The sequence below is a fragment of the Anopheles funestus genome, chromosome 2RL, assembly GCF_943734845.2.
Source record: "Anopheles funestus chromosome 2RL, idAnoFuneDA-416_04, whole genome shotgun sequence".
Lineage (NCBI taxonomy): Eukaryota > Metazoa > Arthropoda > Insecta > Diptera > Culicidae > Anopheles > Anopheles funestus.
Genome location: NC_064598.1, coordinates 37,484,381 through 37,496,696, shown reverse-complemented (window position 1 = coordinate 37,496,696; position 12,316 = coordinate 37,484,381). Strand labels below are relative to the sequence as shown.

The following is a 12,316-nucleotide window of genomic DNA, read 5'->3' as shown; positions in this document are numbered from 1 at the left end:
CTGTAAAGCTGGAAAGCGGTAACGTTAACCGATTTCGAACCGATTTCGATGAAATGGACTGAAAGGAAATCGATTTCGAGTCCTTTCTTCTTGGCCTGATCCGAGAAGGTATGCTTCACTACTGAATAAAAAAAGGGAAGATTCAAGAGATTGTCACTTATTTATGTTGGCTAGGGAATAGAATCAGATAACCCCAAAGACTCATTTCTTTGGTCTTATGTATTTAAGAAGTTTCGAATACGGCTGTACCCCTTGCTACAGCATGATCGTTTCACCATCGGTAATCAAATCTACCGGCGAAATTGATTCCAGTCACTACTTATGAACAGATTTGTTATTATTTGATTACAACCGTTCGAGATACATCAGGATGCCCTGCCATTGTACTCAATCACCGGAAGAAGACAAACATTTTAAAACAATCTTGTAAATGATTCTTCCTAGGAAACACTGTTATAGGGTCGGATAGATAACGATTCGGTATAATAACATTCTTCGATTTACTTAACAAAATTCATCGAAAAGAGAATGAGAATGCTTGCTACAGATACAACGATATGGGGTAGGGAAAATAGAAGAAAATACATCTGGCAGATTCCATCAGCCAGCACGGTAATTGAGTCATCTCTCCCCCTAACACCTGCAGAGGGATTAGTGTGGGAGCGAATCCAAATCAAACAACCTGTTTCGTTCGTTACCAACTAGATTGCTTTTATCTTGTTGGTAGCGCTGGGTTGTGCGTCTTATCGTGTATCAAATCACTCAACTATCGTCCGCGTCTTATCTGCAAATAGTGTAGTAAGCGCATATGGCCCTGGATTAAGTGTGTCTTCCCAGATGCTGGCAAGCAATGCAGGGTGGGTTAGTTGCAACAGTCGTTTAAATAAGCACGCTCGAGACCCAACCGGCATCAGTAACGAAACGACCCAGCCTACAGCAAAGTCTTTGGGATCTGGATTGCAACAGTAACAACCGCGTGCAGTATGGATTTTGTTTTCAGAGTGTTCTTTTTGCAGTTCCTCATATTCGTAAGTGTTCGGCAAGGTGCGATTGCGTTAGTGCTTTGAACTATAGACAGTTTCTGCTGCTCTCTGTCTACTTGCTACAGGGGCTGCTGGTGTCACATGTACGACCGCAAACCGGAGGAACCGACTGCCACGGCAAGGACTACCTGTGTCTGGACGATGTTCGATTTCAACTTTGTGTAGATTATGGTGATGGGAAACCTACGACCGTTAACGATGAGGTGCAGCACTGTCCGCAGGGAACGTTCTGCAGCAACAGTGGACACTTTGAGTGTGATTCGTTCGTGCCACCTTCGACCACTGCTGAGCCACACGTTAACGTTGATGATGATGGTAAGAGCTGGACGGCACGCTTTAGTTTGTGTGAAGAAAATCTAATCTTTTTGCACATTGTTTAGCTACGGCACAACCAGAAACGGAGGAAAATGCCACGAATGAACCTGCGGTGGAGGTAGAGGATGCTACTTTACCAGAAGAAACGGAAGCTCCTGCAAGCAATCCTGCTACGGAGGGTGGCAATGACGATAGCACACCGGCAAACCCCGAAGCAGGCGGTTCACTTGAACCGGTAGAGGAGGAAGGCGCAACGGACGGCGATGCGCCTGCACAGGAATCTTCCACAGCAACGGTTGAAACGGAGACTAACGAGGTGCCGGAAGCCGAAGTTGCAGTTCCATCGGAAGGTACCGAATTGCCGGAACAGTCGGAAACGACCGTAGCATCGGAGACGGTCCCAGTGCAACCGACGGAGGAATCAGCACCATCCACGCCGGTCCCAGAAGACGAAGCGGTCGAAACAACTTCGCAATCAAACAATCCGGAAACCGAAGAATCGCCCGTGGAGACGGTGGCGCCAGTCGAACCGGAAGTAACTAATCCACCAGCAGCAGAAGAAACATCGCCCGAAGCGACGACGGTTGCGCAGGAGACCGAACCAGAATCAGTTGCAACGGATGCTCCCGAGGTAGAAGTTAGTGAAAGCACGGAATCGGTTGTAACGACCGAACAGACGGACGGTTCGGAATCATCTACCCCAACGGAATCGGGTACGGAGGGTGAAGTGGTAGATCAATCGTCCACGGATGCTGCTGAAGCCGTTACGACGGAAGAAAGTTTGCCATCGGAACAATCAACGGATAGTGTTACGACTGAGAGTGAAGCATCGCAAGACTCATCAACGGTCGCTGCATCAGAAGCTCCCGAACAGGAGGAAACGGAAGTGCCTGTGGATGATAATAATGTAGCGCCCGAAACAACCGCTGTTCCAGAAGCCGGCGAACAGGAGGGTTCCGAAGCAAACCCTTCTGAGCCTTCGGTAGAGCCAGAAGTGTCAGAATCGACCTCTGAACCGTCCGCTCAACCGGAGACTTCGGAATCGTCTACAGAACCAGAAGCTCCTGAATCCAATCCATCTGTAGAACCAGAAGCTACCGAATCAAGCAGTGTCAGTTCCGAACCTTCGGAGACATCCGCACCAGTGACGGACCAAGCTGAAACAACTTCCACCTCATCTCCAAGTGATGAAGACACCTCATCCTCCGACCCTAACACTAGTGAGTCTGGTTCGAACGAAGGATCCTCTTCCCAAGACTCCACGGAAGCACCATCGGCCGAATCTGGCGCTGAATCGAACGAAGGCAACACACCCAACGTACCTCAAGCTCCCGGATCCAGCTCATTTGTGTGTCCTGCTGCAGGTCGCTTTGCAAATCCTACCGATTGCCATAAATACTACGTCTGCTTCTGGCTACCATTCGGCCTGTACAGTCTCGAGCAGAACTGTCTGACCGGATACGCGTACAACCCTACGCTGGAACGATGTACCGCCGACCAGAGCGTTTGCTTCCCGGGACAGTTCACGTGTATGGGACCGGGTCGCTTCCCGGATCCTACCGATCCGACCCAGTACTTCTGGTGCGTATGGAACATGTTCGGTGGGTACCTGCAGTACAAGATGCAGTGCCCGATGGGCCAGGTGTTCAACCCGTTCCGTGGTCGCTGTGCGTTTATGGTAGCGGGAACTCGTTCGCTTCCGTTGGACGAGTTGGAATATGACGAGGTAGTGGTAGCTGAGGAGTCAACCCAAGCGGATGACGTGGTAGTGGAGCCAACGCAACCAGCAGAAACTGTCGCCCCGGTAGAAGATCAACCGAAGCTGAAGGTTAAGTTCCAGTGCTTGGAGGAAGGTACCTTTGCCGATCCGAACAACTGCAGCCGTTACTTTGTCTGCACGCTGAAGAAGCTGGACAAGTTCAAGAAGAGCAAGTTCAAGTGCGTCACCGGAGAACGTTTCGATCCGCTGATGAGCATGTGCGTTCCGGATGTGGATGCCCTGTGTGAATAGACACCCGAGGCACAGGAGAAATCGCAAGCCGATGAGTTAGTTAGCAGCAGCAGAGTGTAACAGAAATGGTTTCGTACACGAATAAAATATTTATCGATAATTTATCATTCTGGCAAGTTAGAAAACACCGACCAGCGAAATTGTGCAATTTGATGACAGAAGGTGGTTCATTTGGAAACATTGGAAACAAATTTTTGTATGAACCAATTGTGTCGTTATGGTTCAAGTTGGAACCCACTCATCGTGTAACATCGTGTCCGATGCAGCTCAATTTGTAACTGTAGCACGTCTAAATTAATCGATTATGTCCACTAAAATGAAGAGGCCTTTTGGGAGCATATCTCACCCCCATTTACGACTCCATTTACGTCGGGTGATTGTGGGCAATGGCAAACATTAATTTTACGCCACATTTACGACTGAATTAGCGTGAATGTGAAACCAATGCAGCTTGAGGTTTGAGGTGTTAGATAAAAGTGATAAAAATTCAAACACTCTAATCCCGGTGACCCTTCACTGCACACAAACACACACACGGGTCAGTAAGGGGGTGTGATAAAAGTGCACTTGCAAATGACACCACAATTGCAAATCACTCACCCGGAAGTGTTACGCAGCCCGGGAACGGTTGTTGATGCGATCCGAGGAGGGACACAAAATGGGGGAACACAAAACGGGGGAAAGAGACTTTTCCCTACGCGTTAGAAGTTTACCGGTGAGTAAATATGCTAGCGCACGTCAAACAGAACCAACCAGAGTGGTGGAAAGCGAGCAGCAATAGTCGGGAACGGAAGCGGCAATGGATAAATATTTGATGAAGCGTGTTTTTAATTAATTTTAATGGAAACAAAATAACCTCAATCTATCGGATGACAATTATTGGACCGAGCCGTGAGGTGTTTTACCTTTTTTGTTGTATTTCCGCGTTCAAGTGTGTCTGTGTGTGCTTGTTTATTGACCGTGTTGTTGGCTCGTTCTGTCCATTTCGAGCCTTTGTTTTCACACGGTTTTATCGCTGTTATTATAACACGTTTTTTTTTTTGGGTGAACATTTTGTTCGCTGTTCTTATCTGATATTGCACTTTTTGATAGATTTTTGTACTGCTATCGTAGCGCGGCATGTTTATCAGCATGTATGAGAATTTAATACAACACCAGTAAAATAATTTAAATAATTGTATTACACACATCAACAAAAAAAAATCCGCCTCACCATTCATTGCAGGGTAATAATAAAGCCCAATCAAAGTGCGATCTGCCCTAGTGGCGTTTTATTTTGCTAACCTTTTCCACCAGTACCATCAACCCATTAGAGACCGGTAAATACTCGCCGAGTATACGCAGCAACAATAGCTCGATGTTTACTGTACTGCGTTATCATGGTGCCCGTAAGCTACGCGCACAAAACGAGTGAAGGGATGCGACATGATTGTCCCCGACACCTTCGGGAAATTCCAAAACCCCTCCCAATCCAACGAAGCATCGGTACATGTGCCATCGAATCAACCACCCATCGGCACCCGTGTAGACAAGCTTCCTGCGCTTGTCCTGCGCTTCCTTCAGGCCGTGCTTTGGTGGAAAAACAAAATCCAATCAAAACATCATAATTCGCGCCCCGCCGAATCCATCTTCGGGGAGTGTGTCTAGATTGGGATTGTTTTTCGCCCCGAATAGACCCGAGCTTCTCACACAAGGGTTACGCGGGCTTGTGGATTTATAATCCCGCACTTTTGGGGTAAGGGAACGATTGCGAAAGTTTCGCTTCGATTCGTATCTTCGCATCCCATCGGTGGGAGAGATTTGTGATGAACTTTAGAGGAAAGGATTGAAGGAAAGAAATTGTATTAAGCTACACGTGCACAAGCACACCCGAATCCTCCAGTTTTCTTTCTGTTTTGTGTGGGATTGTGTGTGTTTTTGGGGTGTTGGTAGCTAACCACGGTTCCATGTACCCGGGGTGAGCTTAAAAGGATCAACGAAAGGACGATTGTGGCAACCCAGCAAACGAACAAAGCGAAATACAAATGTTAAATAAATCATTCAAACTTTAGCGACGGTAAAATTCAATTACGATTCATCTCGGGGATACAATCACACACATGCAAGAGTTCTGGCACCTTCACCCGCATATGGTGGTGTAATCGTATTGCACTGTGGGATAAAAGAGGTTTTTTGGTACGGTTCGTTTATGAATCGGAATAAATTGAAATGGTTCGGTGTGTAAATTTAACTAAAATAAAAATATGAAGTAATAACATATTTCCTTAAATAACACTACGCTCTTACCCTGCTACTGTTATTTGTGTGCGGTTTACATAAATTTTTGAGATTTTTTTGTTTTTTTTTTTAATTTTTGGTAAAATGTATGCAATTACGATAAAAAAAAATTTCCCACTAAAAATATTATTTTTCGGAAAATATGATAAATTTTTTTTTAATACATGAGACCAAATAACAACTCATTTCTGTTGAAAAATGTACAGCTGTTCTAAACATGTATGACCATTTTGATCGAAATAAATTTTAAATTTGCTGCACACCTCATTGCTTCCTCACTGTGCATTGCTAGCGCCATATTCATGGCAAAATTCTTTCAGTTTTCCACCATCCTTAAAATGGACCCACGCCTTACATGAAGGTGTAGAACGGACCCGCTAGGGTATGTTTTCTTTCACGGAACGTCCGCAGGAAATCCCCTGGATGATGCTAGTTACGCTGAAGCAACCAGGCAGCGTCGGTTCTATGTTTTCATATCCCATAACCAAGAAATATGATTTGCCCAAAAAGGAATACGTTCGGTGATTCTTTGTGCGGATCATGGAAGTAACATCCCCGGGGGAAGGGTAAAGCATAAAATCAAATTGAAAGTCGACAGTAAAACGAACCGAAATCCCTTACCGTAGGATGAAATATTCATTCTCTAATCTTCATGTTACATACGAACCGTTTAAACCCCCCCGTTACGCGATCGTTGCGGTTGTTTTGATAGCACTGAAAATAATTAAGGATATAGCCATCCTACAGCGGCACTGCGAATGTATCATCATTGCATTGTATATTCATACGATGACGTCTGGCGCGATTGTTCGAGCGTGTTTCTTTTTGCCCGACCCGCCAAGAACTTGCTTGACCTTTACACAGCGAACATTTTGTCATATTTTAATGCTTTTCTCACGACAAACATGGATCCGGTGGTGTCTTCGTTTTGCTTTACGATCGATACGCACGGATACGTGTGCTTGCGTCAGCAATACCATTTTATCATCGAAACAGCTCCAGCTCAGCAGCGTCCTCCGACCGGCAACGAGCGGAAAAGGAGCGGACAAACATCAGCGCGAATCGTTGGCCGCAGGACGCTGGAAAAGCTGTTCTGGCTGTGCCAAAGCAAACAACCACGACAACATGCGTTTGGGGCCCGTTGAGGGGGAAACATCACAAAACGAGAACAGAAGAAGTGACAGCACATCGCACAAAGTGGAACAACAAATAGACGGATTTGCTTAGCACACACACACACGCACGCACACGCCCTGTCGGCGGAAGTCAACAATGCGCACGACGTACGACGATTGAAGAAGTTTCCAAATGCGGTCACGGCTTTAACCGCAGTGAGTGGGTATTTATTTTCTTGTCGCTTTTTTTCTCTCTCTTTTTGCTGTTTTGTTTACATCCTCCGTACGATCACACGCGTGTGTGGAATCATATTTGCCGGAGTGCGTTGGTTTGGCCGGGAGCAGTATTTTCCGGGAAGCAGGACACAATCATCCGGCACCACCTTAGCGGCTGAGCTTGATTAGGAACGCATTCGTGTATCTGAGCGCGTTCCTGGGATACGCCAATCATCCATCGCCAAGTGGACCGAGCGCACCGAACCGGAAACGGATACATAAACGGAAAACCTATCTTCCTGTGGGGTGTCGGTATTTGTTGTTGTTTTTTTTTGTTGAAAGAATGAAATAAAAGAATGAAGTAAAAAATGATACATACAAACAAGGACCACAAGTGGGAAGGATGTTAAACGGGGGTGGACTCCGTCCCCAGGAGTCGTGAAGTTGCCTGAAGGGAAAACGGCATTGTGTGGCATTGTGTGCTTCATTGTTTGTTTTGTGAGTGCCTCTCAAATTCAGCGATGTGTAACTGAAATTGGATTATGTTGAAGGACCGCCCCGTTCCGTACGCCCACTCAGTTTCCGGTACTACCTGTTGTGAACGCAACGGTCAATCGTTCTAATTCACGTTTTTCAAATACATTTCAAACTATTATATGATCATTTAAGAGAATTACAAGCCATAAATTAGACTCGACGTCGATCAAGACGAACGTAGCACAGGCAATAAGTTCGAGAAGAAAAAGGAATAAAGAATGGTACGCCGTTCTAAATAAACAGGATGCTACGCGGGATCGCCTGGCCAACTTAGGTTCATATCTACTGTTACGTATGCGAACTATCGTAAAAAAGGGAATTTGAAATAGCTACGCAACATAAACGTATTGACATCCTAGAAAAGACATGTGGTTAATCTCAGCTTTCAGGTCAGATAATGTTCTACCAACATTAACATGTTGACATCCTAGAAAAGCCATGTGTGTAATCTCAGCTTTCAGGTCAAAATAATGTTCTATGAGAAAACGTAAGCGCAATTACATACCGATGCATCTCAAGGACCATATGCAACATTAACATAAAAAGATCCCAAATCCTAACCCACTTCATACGTTACGTAACATGATCATAGTTTCAGGCAATATCATAAAACGTCCAAAAAGGACGAAGCACTTGACAATCGAAACTAAACATATTACCCGGCAATAAGCAAAGGCAGCATAACTGCATACGGTCAAACTATAACCGAGGAAAGTAAAACGAGACAAGGGTACACAACTTAAGTGATACCACATGTACCGAAATGCGTGTGAGATATTGGTACAGCCTTAGCATGCCTACCCAAAACTCATGTAAACATATGCCAGGATAAGGCATCTAGGACAACGTTATCCAAAGGGAAACTATCTCTTTCTAATTACCCATCTCACTCTTACCTCCATTTCTCACAACTAATTTTTAGTATATAAGAAACGAAAATTTTCAATAAACGACTTACAAGTTACAACGCAACAAGAACGGTCGTATCCGCGTTTCAGTCTCCTTTAAACTTCTAAAAAATATCGCGTCTTCGCGTGAATCCCACTCCAGTGGATTACATGGTGGCTCCAGAGAGGAGTTGAAGTGAAAAAAGTGTAAAATCCTGTTTAAACTCAACTCCAGTGTCGAACTGTTCAAATTTAAAGTGAATAACAGTTCAAATTAACTTGTTTGAAAAGTTAGTGAACTGAAATAGCGTTTATAGAAAGTGTTTGTAGTTGTGAACAATTTTGTAACGTCAACCTCCGAATATTTTAATACTCCGTTTTCGACCTTCGATCGTTTCAAAATCGTCGTTGCTTATATTCTGTGTCAACAAATATAGCTTAAACCATTATAGGAACATTAGTGCTTTACGTTGTGTTGTGAAAGTTTCTAAAAACTATTGTGAAAGACATTGCTCCGACACACGCGGGAAACCCAGAGAAGTACCGTGCAACATCATCACAGCGAAGCCATCCCAGTTCCAGACGGTTCTAGCTCCTGCCGATCTACAAGAGGAAAGTATCAACTTATCCAAGTAAGTCAGTTTTTTCTCATAATACGGCAAGGAAATCACAGATTCGTCCAAAATGCCTTTCAATTTTGTTAAAAATCCCAACGGTAGCTGCCGCTTGTGCGAGGGTATTGATACCAGCGAAAACACAATGGCGGAATGCTTCGAATGCGACCGATGGTTCCATTTGCAATGCGTTAGACTGACTCGCAGTCCAACACCAGCCGAATGCTGGTTATGCCCCAAGTGCCAAAAGATTAAATACGAGTTGAAACGTATGGAATCTGCGATGGAGGCATATGCAAAAAAGGATGAGGAAAGAACAAAGGAAAGCATGGACGGGTCCAGTTTGGACACCACTATGAAAGAAATGGTTATCAACCAAGGAAAAATGGTAGATAACCAAAAGCAACAGATGGAAGAATTTTTCAACGCTTTCAAATCCATGATGGATGAAAGAAAGGGTCCATCGCACATGGAAACCTTCTTACGAAGACAATCCTTGATGCAATTGCCAAAGTTTGGAGGTGATCCGAAAGAATGGACAAACTTCAAACAAACGTTTGACAAAACAAACGAGGAAGGCAAATTTACGGATTTAGAAAATCTAAACCGTTTAAGACAAGCTTTGAACGGAGACGCCTTAAGGCACGTTCAACAGCTTATGATGGAATCCAAGAACGTAGGCGAAATTATTAAAAGATTAGAAGAAAAATTTGGAGGAACAGATCTAATTTATTTAGAACTGTTGAATGGATTACAACGACTAAAAAAAGATTCAAAGAATATAGTCGTTGATCTGATAAATGCATTAGAAAATTTAGTGCATACAATAAAACTCATGGAAGAACCATCTTATCTCAGCGATCATAGATTGGTGCTTGATTTAACGTCAAAGCTTCCCTATAACATACAACTCGATAGAGCCAAGTATGTAACAAAGGAAAAGGTCAGCCTAAGGGATCAAACATTAGATGAATTATGCGAATGGCTTAAACCTTATGCGAAAACCGCAACTGTTATGAGTACGTTACAATCGTTTACTCAAAAGGGACACGTTAATATCCATGAGCCGAAAGGCGAGGCTAAATCAAAGCCAAAAAAGCTAGGATCCGACCAACCGGAAACTAGTAAATCAAAGGCAAAATGCTTAATATGCAACAAGCCACATGAAACTATCAAATGTTACGCCTTAGTGAATAAAAATGTCACAGAGCGTCAACAGATAGTAAAAAACAAACGTCTTTGTGCGGGATGTTTAAAATCAAACAATCATGCCATAGACGCTTGTAGAAGCGCACAAAGGTGTGGTATTAATGGATGTACATCAAAACATCACAAAATGCTTCATCCTTCGGGAGCAACTCCAGCCGTTGAACAAGAAGCCGTTAATAACCATCACGAGGTACAAGTGCCGTCTTCGACACACTATCAAGTGTTACCAGTAACACTGATGAACAAAGATAAATCCGTTCAAACATATGCCTTTTTAGATCCGGGTTCATCTCTAACCCTATTAGATGCAAAAATCGCCAGGAAACTCTCTTTAACGGGAGAAAATATTCCACTTCAACTGGTTTGGGCTCAAGGCACAAAGGCACACCATGAAGGAAGCCAGAGCGTAGATTTGAAAATTAGAGGCGCATCAAAAAAGACCTTTAAACTAAAAGATGTTAGAACAATTAAAAATTTAATGTTACCAATACAAACATTAAATTACAATGAATTGTGTCTCAAGTACTCTTATTTGAAGAATTTACCGATTAATGAGCTTGAAAATGTACAGCCGACAATCGTAATCGGCATAAAACATAATCAATTATTAATGGGATTAAAGCATCGATATGGAAAACAGGGAGAGCCCATCGCAATGAAAACCAAACTAGGTTGGCTTGTTTACGGAAGGAATTCAGATCAGGAAAATACAAACTTTTCAATGGTCATTCAAGAACAGGAAGACATCCAAAAGATGATGTCTAACTATTTTTCAGTTGAAGATTTTGGTGTGAAACCAATAAAACAACTTCCGGAATCGGAAGAAGAAAAAAGGGCAAAACAAATCCTAGCAAGCACTTTGAAATTCAAAAATGGACGTTATGAAGTCGGTTTGTTATGGAAAAAGGATAATCATCAATTTCCCGCTAGCCTTGACTATGCAATGTCAAGACTCATAAGCTTGGAGAAGAAATTGCAAAGAGATCCAGAACTAAAGGACTGGGCATTGACAACTTTCGCAAGCTATGTAGAAAAGGGTTATGCTAGAAAACTAGAACCTTGGGAAACTGAAATAAAGCCGTCGAACACGTTTTATTTACCACACTTTATAGTAGTAAATAAAAATAAAACCCCGCCCAAGCCAAGATTAGTGTTTGACGCAGCAGCGAAAATAAAAGGACATTCGCTAAATTCGGCCTTACTATCAGGGCCAGATGGCACAACCTCGTTATTCGGAATTCTTTTAAGATTCCGCGAAGGTAAATATGCTATTTGTGGTGACATAAAAGAAATGTTCCACCAGGTAAAGATCCGCAAAGAGGATCAAAACACCCAAAGATTTCTTTGGCGAGACTGCGAAAATCGTAGTCCAGACACTTATGTCATGCAGGTGATGACCTTTGGCGCTACCTGCTCACCAGCCTGCGCACAGGCTGCAAAAAATTCCAATGCCGAACGGCTAAAGGATAAATACCCGCTAGCATTAACACCGATCGTACATCAGCATTACGTTGACGATTATAATGACAGCTTTAATTCGATAAACGAGGCAATAGAAACAGTGGAACAGGTTATAAAGGCTCACGATGAAGGGGGCTTCTTTATTACCAAATTCTGTTCAAATAATAAAGAGTTGCTCAACACTATATCAAGTGATAGGATCGACGAAGATAACATAAAGGTGCTAGAAAGCAAAAATGAGGAATCAAAAATACTTGGCATTTACTGGAATACCAAAAAGGATAACATCGGATTTCACTCGAAATTAGATAATCTACCAGCCGATGTGTCGCTAAAGTTAAGGCCTCCCACCAAGCGAGAAGTACTATCATTCGTCATGAGCTTTTTTGATCCGTTAGGATTAATATCCAACGTTACGATACAAGGAAAAATTCTTATGCAGGAAGTGCATAAAGAAACGAATGAATGGGACGTACCAATTTCAGATAATTTATTTGTAATATGGAACACTTGGTTGAAATACATCGAGCAGACCAAACATATTCGTATTCCTAGATGGATCATGAAATCGCCTACATCGGAAATAGAGCTACACACCTTTGTAGACGCTTCCGATAAGGCGTTCGCGGCC

The 12,316-nt window shown here is 43.3% G+C and overlaps 2 protein-coding genes across 5 annotated transcripts in view; one reads left to right on the top strand and one right to left on the bottom strand.

Annotated features, from left to right (window-relative positions):
• LOC125761057 (hemicentin-1-like) overlaps window positions 1–12,316 on the bottom strand; it is a 104,120-nt gene that overhangs the window by 70,457 nt on the left and 21,347 nt on the right. The gene's annotated exons all lie outside the window — the stretch shown is intronic.
• LOC125761056 (cell surface glycoprotein 1-like) lies at window positions 890–3,473 on the top strand. Its single transcript, XM_049421838.1, has 3 exons — window positions 890–1,028; window positions 1,109–1,358; window positions 1,424–3,473. The coding sequence occupies exons 1-3, from the start codon at window positions 984–986 to the stop codon at window positions 3,367–3,369; spliced, it is 2,241 nt and encodes a 746-aa protein (XP_049277795.1). The 5' UTR covers window positions 890–983; the 3' UTR covers window positions 3,370–3,473.

Coding starts and splice junctions, on each gene's coding strand:
- LOC125761056 (XM_049421838.1), top strand. CDS start 984: ATGGATTTTGTTTTCAGAGTGTTCTTTTTGCAGTTCCTCATATTC. Junction 1,029..1,108: donor TTTTGCAGTTCCTCATATTC/GTAAGTGTTCGG, acceptor TACTTGCTACAG/GGGCTGCTGGTGTCACATGT. Junction 1,359..1,423: donor CGTTAACGTTGATGATGATG/GTAAGAGCTGGA, acceptor CACATTGTTTAG/CTACGGCACAACCAGAAACG.